Raw genomic sequence first — 11271 nt, forward strand, 5'->3', positions numbered from 1 at the left:
GGAGTTATAGACAGTTTTGCCAAGAGAAAATGGCAGCAGCCTCGACAGATTCGGGACAGGGTTCCTCCAAAATTACCCCCGAAGTGCTGCGGGAGATGCTCCAGTTCTACAACCTGAGCCGTCAGGAGTTCATCAACACTTACAACATCCAGCCGCTCGTCTACATTCCCGAGCTGCCGTACAGCGCCAAGACCACCTTCGTCATCATGTATGTGGTGATCTTCGTCCTGGCGCTGGCCGGAAACAGTCTGGTCATCTACATAGTTCTGAAGAAGCGGGCGATACAGACAGCCACGGACATCTTCATCTGCTCCCTGGCGGTCAGCGACCTCCTCATCACTTTCTTCTGCATACCCTTCACTTTGTTACAGAACATCTCGTCTGAATGGTTTGGAGGTGAGCTTCCGTTTTAAATAACTTGCATTTTGCAGTGTGAAAAAAAAGAAGTCATAAAGATGGGCGTTTTTTTGTTGTTGATTTTTTTGGCAGAAAATGTGATACCTTTCAGGTATCTGCATGTCAGCGCAGTTGAAGGAAATAGTTATAAAAATCACCTGCTCTCCTAAGCGGGTGAAAAAATAAACAACATAATTAAGTAGAAGATATTATTTGAGCTTTTGAAGAGCTAATCAGCTTCTCCTGGTTATAAAAGCAACATCTTGTAGCCACTGTTAACTGTTCAAAAGTAAAATACTAATAATAATGATAGTAAGCTTTACTTAGAAATGAACAATGTACAGCTCAAACATTTTTGTTACCTGTACAAAAATGTTTGTACAGCTCAAACATTTTTGTTAGCTGTACATTGTTGTCACATTTTTAATGTTACAAACGAGACTCATTGGGATGTATGTTCTAATTTATAAACTACAACTGCATATTTAATATATGTTCATTCCACACATTCCATACATTCCACACATAGTGATTTATTTTAGGCAGCTTCTCAGAAAAATTTAATTTGATGAAAAACTGATAGGAAATCTAAAAGATTTAACACAGAATGTTATGGCCCACAAAAGGCTCATTTGAGGATTGTCCAGAAGATCACCAAGCATTAAAAGATTATTCATTTAGCAGCTGGAGGATACCACAGTGCTACGTCCAAGGAAAATCACAGAAAGTTGAACGGAAGGAAAATCTGTTTTAGAAAAACTATATATGCAACACAGAGAACCACAGCCTGGTGTCGGCTGTGACTCAAAGCTCATTCAGGAATTTGGAGGATATTCATAAGGCTGCAACGGTTACATTATTTACTAAGCTACTTGTTAGCTTAGTATCTGCAAGCTAACAAGCTTGCAGTATACAAGCTTAGTAGCTTGTAGCTACTAAGCTACTTGTTAGCTTAGTAAATAATGTCCTTAGCCCAGATCCTTAACCTGGGCTAAGGACAAGAAAGATTGCACTTTTACTTACCGATCCAGTTTTCAGATTAAAATATGTTTAGTATTTTATTTGGGAATGAAGAGCCCAGTCTGCTTTTAGCAGGTGTTAAACGTTTCAGTATTAAAACAGCATTAAAACATTATGTAGTAAAATAAAAATTATTGGCCTGGTGTAATGTTCTACTCTTAAATGCTGTGTTTTAGTTAGCTATAAGCGGAAAAAAACATAATTAACAGAACTAAAGGCTAGAAAAAATCAGTATACGGTAGTTAATTTATATTGAGTGTATCACTTAGCGACCCTTTTCAGTAAGGCTCTAAGTCAAGTTATGATTCAGAACACACTTCAAAGTAAATTGTTGGCCAGCATGTAAAAGCAACAAGAATGCCTTCAAGGTATAAAACCTGAAGGAGAAACCTAAGCCACAGCTGTAGCCAATACACTGAAATGACAAATAAGCTCTAGAGCCTCAGAAAATGACGAAAGAAAAAAAGGGCATATCAGTTTGAGCCAGACGTCTGTGAGAATATGAGCGATGAAGTGCCTCTGGCTCCAACTGACCAGCTGGTCAAATCCATGACCCGCAAAAAACTACGACTAATGAGGCGAGGAGAGAAAGTGACGAAATGTGACAAAGGGAAAATAACAAGATTAACAGACATTTATGAAGTGGATGCCTGCTTCTTTTTAAATACGGAATAATGACATTGTGAGCAAGCAGCTCTACTGATGTCAAATATTGCCTGCATATCACAATACGTCCTCATGCAGTTTTTGATTTTATTGGCAGTTTTGTTATATTTGAAGATATCAAGACATCCATTGCTCCACATTTTTTATTCATTATTAGTGTTGTTTGCATTATTCTCTTATTGTATTTAAAGACTGCAAATATAATTTCATGCTTCTGCTCATACAGCAGTGCCTTGCAAAAATATTAAACTTTTTCCACATTATGTCATATTATGTCCTCAAACATCAAGTTTATTTGATTGGAAATTGATATGGGACACCACCACAAAGGAGTTTATAAATTGTGAAGCGAATGGAGGTTAGTCAGACAGTATTAGTGAACAAACATCCTATCGATCGAGGAATAAAAAAGAAAAGATAAAGATCTGGGGAAATTTAAAATGCGGTTAGGATATAAAACAATATGAAAAGCTTTGAAGATCTCACAGAGGACTGTTGAAGTCATCGTCTTAAAATAGAAAGAACCCAAGACACCTACAGAGACAAGGTCATCCACTTAAATTGACAACCTGCACAAAGAGAGCAATGATCAGATAAGCAGCAGGAGAAAAAAAGACAACTCTGAAGGAGCTGTAGAGATCCACGTTTGGGGTGGAAGAATCTGTCGACAGGAAAACTATTAGTTGGGCACTCCACAAATCTGGCCTTAATGGACCAGTGGCAAGAAGAAAGCTGTCTTTAACAGAAATGAAATCCAGTTTGCTCTATGACCATTTAAGGGACACAGCAAATATGGGAAAAAAGCAAACCCCGATGGAGGCAAAACACTTAAACCTGATGTGAAGGTTCAGTTTCCAGCAAAGCAAACCCAAAACATCATTGCAAATTTCTTTTGATGGCCTTGTCAAGCTACCTAAATCCAACAGATGCCTGCTATTCAATTTGAATAAACCTGAGCTATGCTATAAGGACAAAGCTGCAAAACTATTAGGCTGTAATATGCAAAGCTGATGTACATAAAGACCAGGTGATTCTATGTAGCATTGACTTGGTGGGGCAGAATATAAATTGGACATAGAAAATGTGGTTTACATTTGCTTTTACATAAATTTCCATTTGATAAATTAAACTATTTAGACTGAAATAATCTGTTTCTGTGAGTATGGTGGTGTGATTTAACATCTTTTGTTGGATTTTTTAGGAGGGAGAAGTTTGACCAATATGTTTGACTAAAACATATTGGGATTTAGAACTACTTCCTTAGATGGATCAAACATGATCTCTTGTTTTAGGTGATCCATCCTTTGCTAGTTGGAAAATAATTGTACGTTGCACGATGTGATCAACAAGAGATACCCAGCACATCATCACAGTAAGACCACAGAGAGCTGAAAGCACCTGTGTCTGTTCCCACAAAAAGTTCAGGGTGCATCAGGGTAAAGTCTGTACTTCGTTATCTGTGAAATGAGTCCACTTTCTGCTGTCTAGTGGGAGACGGTTGTCACCTCAAACTGTGGGGAAAGATGACAAGGTTGCCTTTGTTTCCTGTCACAATCCTCCCATCCTCACTGTTTTTCATTAACCTCTGCTGCTTTTCTGGACCTTATCTGTTTTACCCCTTTGCTTTTGCCTGCAGGGGTTCTCGTTTGCAAGACAGTTCCTTTTGTGCAGACCACAGCCATAGTGACAGGCATCCTGACAATGACCTGCATCGCCATTGAAAGATACCAGGGCATCGTCTTCCCTCTGAAAATGAGGCGGCAGTACTCGTCTAAACGAGCGTACAAGATGCTTGGTATTATGTTTCACTTGAAAGTTCCCATATTTATATTTTCTGCCTTTTATGCTCCTCTGTTTTCTCCTCTGCAAACTATTTTCAACATATGACACACACAAGCTCCTATAGTGTTTGGAGTGAGGGCTTTTATCTTTAAGAAAAATGAATAAAATCAAAATGAGGTGGAATGTTTCCTGTGAAAATAACAATTCTGTTTTATTTGATGTAATTTTCATACAACAATTAAAGTCAGTCCCAGGAATCATCCAACATTGGGTTATGTGAGTTGAGTATGATGGCTTTACACTATTGAAACAGATCAAAGAAATGTTGAGTAACTTGCCTGGGAGCATGTGAATCAAGTGAGAAGGGCAGTGGCACTGAAGACGAAAAGGTTGTTTTTTACAATTTTATGGAAACATTTTTATGAAAGCAAGAACTGTTTTCTCAGATAACATCAGCTTTTTTTCTGCATGACTCCTATAGGGCTTGTATGGATTGCTTCTGTAATAGTGGGTTCACCGATGCTATTTGTGCAGCAGCTAGAGGTAAGTGCCCTTCATAGCGCCCCATTACTAAATAGCCTTCTATAGCGTCCCTCATTTCACTAGATAATTGCAGCCTTTATATGGACGTGTGTCAAGCAAACAATTTATCTTAGACTAGCACATCATCACTGAAGTCAGCAAAAGTGATTACGTTAGTTGATGTGCAGTGGTGATTTTTGGTGAATGGTTGTCTGGGCCGTCGTCTCCAACTGCTGCCTCAAAAACAATCAAAGATCCCATCAACTGTTCCAACGAAGCCTTTTGTACAAAAATCCATTTTCCTACATATTCAAACACTGATATGCAATACAGGATATGCAAAAACTTCTGAATGAAGCAGGACAATGACCCTGAACATACAGTGTTAGAAAGACTCATTCAAAGTCCAAATCTAAATCTAGATGAGAATATGTGGTAGCAACAGCTGTTTGCAGACAGGATTTGTTCGGTCTGACTTTACCTGAACTATTGTGCAAAAATGTAATGTAATGTAATTACAGTAGCAGTTGCTTTTATAAACTACTGAGTGAGGTGGGGTGACCACAGAATTCAAACAACTTTTCAGATTTTTCCTGCATACATATTTTTCCTTCCACATCTCAATGATGAACTTTGTTGTGTGAAAGCTTGTCGTAGCTGCGTGACAATGTGTGGAGAGGGTTAAGGCATATGAAAATTTTAACAAAGCACTCTGAATGTGAAATAAATACAGCAAAGCTTAGCAAATATTTATTCTACTTTATGTGACAAAAAACTATTAATCCGAGTTGTCACTTCTTATGTATTTAGCCTCAGCGCTTTTCTCGTTACTCATCCCCAGGTGAAGTATGACTTTCTGTACGATCACTACCACGTGTGCTGTCAGGAGAGTTGGAGTTCGCTGACCTACAGACAGGCATACACCACCTTCATCATGGTGGCTCTGTTCCTGCTCCCTCTGGCAGCCATGCTATTCCTCTACACACGCATCGCTATTGAGCTGTGGATTCGCAAGCGGGTGGGCGACGCGTCGGTCCTGAATACCATGAACCACAGGGAGATTGGCAAGATCTCCAGGTGGGTACCACAGTAGGGTTTACTTCAATTAACAAGATGTTTAGTGAAATTTACAACCTGTGAGTACATTTCTTTTGTCAGAAAAAGACTTGGCATTTAAAACATGCTGATGTGATAAGTTAGTGAACAGAAGAGGTAGGTAGACCACATAAATGTTTTAATTCATTAACAATAATGATCGGCATATGGATGCTGTTTGTAGACAATTAATGGAAGTTTCTTTCACACGCTTGCTTATAACTCCCCCACTTTAGTTTTTTTGTTGAAATGGTAAATCGACAATTGGACACAGTGTATACCAATCAGTGTAAGTCCTTGGTAAGATGATGTGTTCATGGGCAATACATAATGACAGCCTTTCACTGATCCTCACCTTGCAGACATCTCTTTTAAAAAGCTTTTAATGAGAATGTCAACAATGACAAAGTAATAGGAAAATGTAGCGCTGAGACTGTTGTTTTTCTTTAACAAAGTACTTCCTATATGTTGACCTTCTTTGCTTCTCTTCAATGAACAAGAGCTCCCATCCACTTTCTATGTGGACAAACCTTCACTGGCCTTCAAACACACAAAGATTATAGGCTGTAATAATCGTATTATTTGATTGAATATAACCAGGATGTCCACGTGTTCTTTTTTCACTAGGACTATGATTCTCTAAAGTAAAAGCGGAAGTATTTGTGTGGCTGTTAGGAGCTGTACTAATAACTGGTGCACTTCTGTTAAAAAACTAGAGCAGTAAAATTTGAGATGCGCTTTATTGTCTACATAAATGTTTACTCTTAAATGATAATGTGTCATTTTACAGGAAAAAGAAAAGAGCTGTGAAAATGATGGTCACAATCGTCTTGCTATTCACCATTTGCTGGGCTCCTTTCCACACAGTCCACATGCTGTTTGAGTACAGTAAGTACGGCTTAATGTACTTCTTGCAGTGAAAAAGCATTTGCACTCCTAAAGATTTCTTCTCTTTTGTGACACAGAAGAAATCTTTAGGCAAAGTCAACCTTAGTAAATACGAAAAGCAGTATTCAGATGATTATTAATAAAGGGAGAAGGCAGCCAAAACAACCTGGTTTTATGTGAAAAAGAAGTTCGCTTCTGAAGACTCCCATCAAGTGTTTGCAGAAACTGGCATCTTTAACATCTCTGTGGAAGAATTTCTGGACGCTCATTCATGGATTTTCTAGCTTTTGAGGTCATGCCACATAATCTCAGTCAGAGTCCAGATTTTGACTAGGACACTTTAAAGAAATGTTTTTATTAATTTTTTGAAGACATTCAGAGGTGGAGATAGTAATGTGCTTTGAACCTTTATCTATTTGTACAATACCCAGTTCACACAGCAAGCTTTTTATACCAATTTTTCTGAAGATTTTCCTCTTCCGACAATCTGAAGGATCCGCCAATTATTAGCATGGCTCTTATCTAATAAGACATTCTTATTAAATATTCCTGCTATGTGTTGTGTGTTATCAGGAATCCAGTTTGCTCACTGGAGCAAACTGGAGCAAACTCCAGTGAGCATGCTCGCATCTAAAATTGGGATATTGAACATGTTGAATTGTCTTGGCTCAAAATTTCTGTGGGGTGACATGCATGATGTTTTTATGTTTTCATGATATTAAGCAATTTGAACTGCTTTGTTGCTGAAATGTACTTTTACAAATACACTTGATTGATTGATTGACTGATTGACTGATGCAGCCGGTCAAAAAGCAATGTGACAAAAACACAGAGGGGAACTGAAATATTCAAATAACAAAACAGCTGCCATTGTGCACCAGAAAGTCTGGTCAACATCAGTGATGTCTTTGTGTGATTTTTTTCTGTTAAATATAATTAGCAAACTATCGACTATAGGAGATAAAAGAGGCCTGTAGTGCTTTAGATGTTTGGGGTTATTCTGTGACCATTTGTGTCAGTCGTTCCTCTGGTGTTGGAGTAATTTTGGCTCTTACTTCTTTCTTCTTTCTTTTTTGCTGTTATTAGACGTTAAATGAATTCTGAAACCAGAGCTTTGCTTTGCTTATCTAAACTGAGGTTTTAGGTATGCTAATATACTGATTGTTCATGTCTATTCCACAGAACCTTAAATTGATTAAAAAATAAATAAATAAAATAAAATAAAAAATACAAAACTACCCCTTTAACAACTACATTTAAGTTAACTTGCTTGTTTATATGCAATTGTCTAGATGATCTGGAAAAGAAGTATGACGGCGTGACCCTGAACATGATCATCGCCATTGTTCAGGCCATTGGATTCTTCAACAGCTTCAACAATCCAATCGTGTATGCCTTCATGAATGAGAACTTCAAGAAGAGCTGTGTTTCTACCCTCTCCCACTGTCTCCGTAAACCGAACCATCAGGGTGCCGCCATAGTCGCTCCGAGACTAAGCGTGCAGTTCATCAAACCACAAAGCAGAGAAGCCTTCGTGAACGCAGATGAAGACAACAGCTCAGAGCAGCGCTCGGCAGAGAGGGGCGCTTCATGCTCATCGCACAGAGAGAGCTCCCTGGGAATTATTGGAGAGAAAATTTCAACCATCCAAACTGAGCTCCCTCCGAACAGCTCTTCTCAAGTCAAATAAAACGTTCAGGTGCTTTCGATTTGCAAATCTGCTGTTTGCGATCATCAGCTGCCACAGAATTAGAGCAGCTTTGAGAACGTGACAAATACAAAGACTTGGAGCTCCCTAGCCTTTCTGCACCCTCTGCAGGGCCAGGAGCCAGAGAACCAGTGTTTAAAGCAGTCAGAACGTATAATGAATTTTATTGTAAATAGATGCAGCAACAGAATCTGTACTGAGACACTGAAACGACTGTTTGCAATTAAAACTGAGAATTTGTTTGTGCTTTAGATGGAATCTAAAACGTCATGTTCGCTGAGCGTTTAATGACGTTTTATCATGAATGAGCCACAACTGCAGTACTTTCTGTGGTTTTCTACTACAGCAGCAACTACTTAGAAATGTTAATCAAAAACACACTGCAGTGTCATGCTTGTAGCATGAAACTGTGGCTACTCTTCTGCTTCAATCATTAATTTGTTTTGTTGTGCAAAAGCTGAAGTCACTTTAGCTTATTATGCACAAGCTAAGGTGCATAAGCTAAAGTGCACTTTATTGCTAGCCAGAAAAAAAACATCTGCAGAGATTTAATAATATTATGACTGGAATTTATTACTGTTTAAATTCTAACTGAATGTACTTTTTTAAAGTCAGATGCACATAATTTGCTACAGGACTGCAACTCAACTTGTTTAAGGTCTAACTCAGTGACAAAAGATTTTGAATTCCCATGCAAAGTTTTTTGTTTTTTAACAAGTCTATTTTGCGAATAAAAAATGAGATAGCTGGTAACATATGCCTTGTTTCAGTCAGATTATTACCAACAAGAGTAGTCCGGACCTCAAGAAAACTATTATTTACTGTGCAATTTATTATTGGTGCTGAAAGAGTATTCCCTTAGGGGCTTTTGTTTGTTTGTTTTGTTTATAGAGGAAATTGCTGTTTAAATTGCAGATTCGTGGCAGTGTTGTTGCTTTCAGGGAGGGTGTAGTTCTCATATGCTCTAAGCCCCTTTAGTTGTTTACAAAAATGAAGCTCTTACATTTTTCACAAAGCATTTCTAACCCGATGGGATGGGAGGTTAAAAATGTCGTTGCCACTTTTCTTTGAAAATGGCAATGGCTAGTCTTCAGAGCAAAGATGGCAGTAACCAGTGCAAAACATTTACATATTTTTTATCATTTAAATGCTTCAGGCTAAACTGAGAACTGACTTTACGTAATCTTTTTGAGTCATACTTTAGCCATTTATAACTCCCTGTGATTTAAAGAAATGCCAAGAGGCACTCAAGATGCACGAGTGACCTTATATCAGGTTTTAATAATTTTCACTCAAATGTTAAGTGATAACGTTTGAAATGGTAATTAAGAATGTATGATTTTCTCATTCTATGACAGACTGATTGGTTTGTTTATTTTTGATACATTTAAAGTTGTGTTTACAGTGCATTGTAAAAGTATTCACACCCCATGACATTTGAAGCATGCGTTACATTACAATGACCAACTTCAATGTATTTTGCCGGGATTTTATGTGATAACTCAACACAAAGGAAAGGTAACACACACTGATGCCTAAGGGCAATTTAGAAAGACTAGTTAACATGACAGTCTAAGTTAAATCATTTAAATTAATCTGACTTGCACAAATATGTTTTTAACACTTTTCTTTTAGATTTTCTTGACCAAACTGTGGAGCACTGTTCCTGGTTTGTGCTACCCAAATATTGTCCTACACATTACCGACTGTGTAGCATTATAAAATCAAAAGTTACAATTTTGATTGTTTATTGAATTTTGCAATAAAAGACATTACCTTTCCTAACATTGTATCTGATCCTTTTTTGATATTTCTATGTTTAAACATTTGCATTAGATATGATGTTTGAGGAGTTGATCAGTACATGCTTTCTCAGTTAAAAATCACATTTGAAGAAATGTTTCAGTAGTATTTATTGTATAAGCCTTGGAGGACTGATACTTTTCTGCAATTTTTCCCCTACTGCATAAAACACTTCTAGTTTGATGATGAAGTTTTTTGAAAGACTGACTTTTTGGCTATTTACTATAACCTACCAAAAATAAACTAAATTCTCACCATCTCGACATATTAAGCAGTGGAGCATGAATTGAATCCTAAAGAGGCCTCCAAACAGGTTTCAAAGTAATTAAAAGCAAGAGCATGCTGGGGGAAAAAGAAAGTCTTATAAAGGCTAAATTTCTCCCCCGAGGCTGCTGAACCTCATGCTGGAGCGCTCTTCTGAAGTCGAGGATGCTTCTCCCAATAGTCAGGGAGCATCTGCAATCCAACCCACCAATATGACTCAAATGCTTTAACAGAGATGTCACTGCTAAAGGAAAAACTCTCTTCTCTCAGCATCACACTAAAAGCTGCTGTGACTGAAACAACCCTGTGGGGGATTTGTACTTTTACCAGCTTGTTCACATCTTTTCCTACTCTGTTGAAAAAAACAATTAACATAATTTTCTTCACCAGTCCGTCGTGGTGAAGAGAGAGTTGACTAAAAAGTGAAGCTCTTGATTTACAGGTAGATCTACATTCCTACCCTCATCTATGGTCATGAGCTTTGGGAAATGGGTTTTCTCTGTAAGGTGTCTGGGCTCTCCCTTAGCGATAGGATGAGAAGCTTGGTCATCCGGGAGGGACTCAGAGTAAAGCCGCTGCTCCTTCACCTGGAGAGGTGAAGATGCTCAGGCATCGGGTCAGGATGCCTCCTGGACGCCTCCCTGGTGAGGTGTTCCAGGCACGTCCCACCGGGAGGAGGATTTGGGGAAGACCCAGCAGGGATTTTCTCAGGCAAATTACTTTTGAGGAGTTGAGTATTAAAATGAATTAATTAATTTGAATAGATGAAAAAAGTAATTCTTCATCCTAAAACAATTGAATTCAACCTATTTGTATTTTTAAGTGCTTTGGGATGTAAATTGAGTTGGCGCTATACAACATTTTAAATAAAAGATGCGTCACTACCTCACATTAATTTTGCTAATGTGTTGCTTAGAAGCTGAAGTCAGCACACTCAGATACTGTTACGATTGGCAGAAATTGAGGTTCTGATTTACCAAAAATTAATGTTACTAAAGTTAACATAATGATGAATTTGTATTGGAAAGTTAGTGCCTGTGCAATCTCTGGTTAGTTTTTCATACAGCCAATTTATGAGTTGCAAAGGTGTGTTGTTTCTTAGAGTGATTGATTCAGTCATTATGATT

General features: G+C 38.0%; 1 protein-coding gene across 1 annotated transcript; it reads left to right on the top strand.

Annotated features, from left to right (window-relative positions):
• The first annotated feature begins 7 nt into the window (after nucleotides 1-7).
• qrfpr (pyroglutamylated RFamide peptide receptor) lies at nucleotides 8-9852 on the top strand. Its single transcript, XM_005794588.3, has 6 exons — nucleotides 8-396; nucleotides 3719-3877; nucleotides 4346-4407; nucleotides 5228-5463; nucleotides 6272-6369; nucleotides 7662-9852. Exons 1-6 carry the CDS (start codon nucleotides 30-32, stop codon nucleotides 8057-8059), a joined length of 1320 nt encoding a protein of 439 aa, XP_005794645.2. The 5' UTR covers nucleotides 8-29; the 3' UTR covers nucleotides 8060-9852.
• The last annotated feature ends 1419 nt before the right edge of the window (nucleotides 9853-11271 follow it).

This window comes from Xiphophorus maculatus, chromosome 10 (genome assembly GCF_002775205.1).
Source record: "Xiphophorus maculatus strain JP 163 A chromosome 10, X_maculatus-5.0-male, whole genome shotgun sequence".
NCBI lineage: Eukaryota > Metazoa > Chordata > Actinopteri > Cyprinodontiformes > Poeciliidae > Xiphophorus > Xiphophorus maculatus.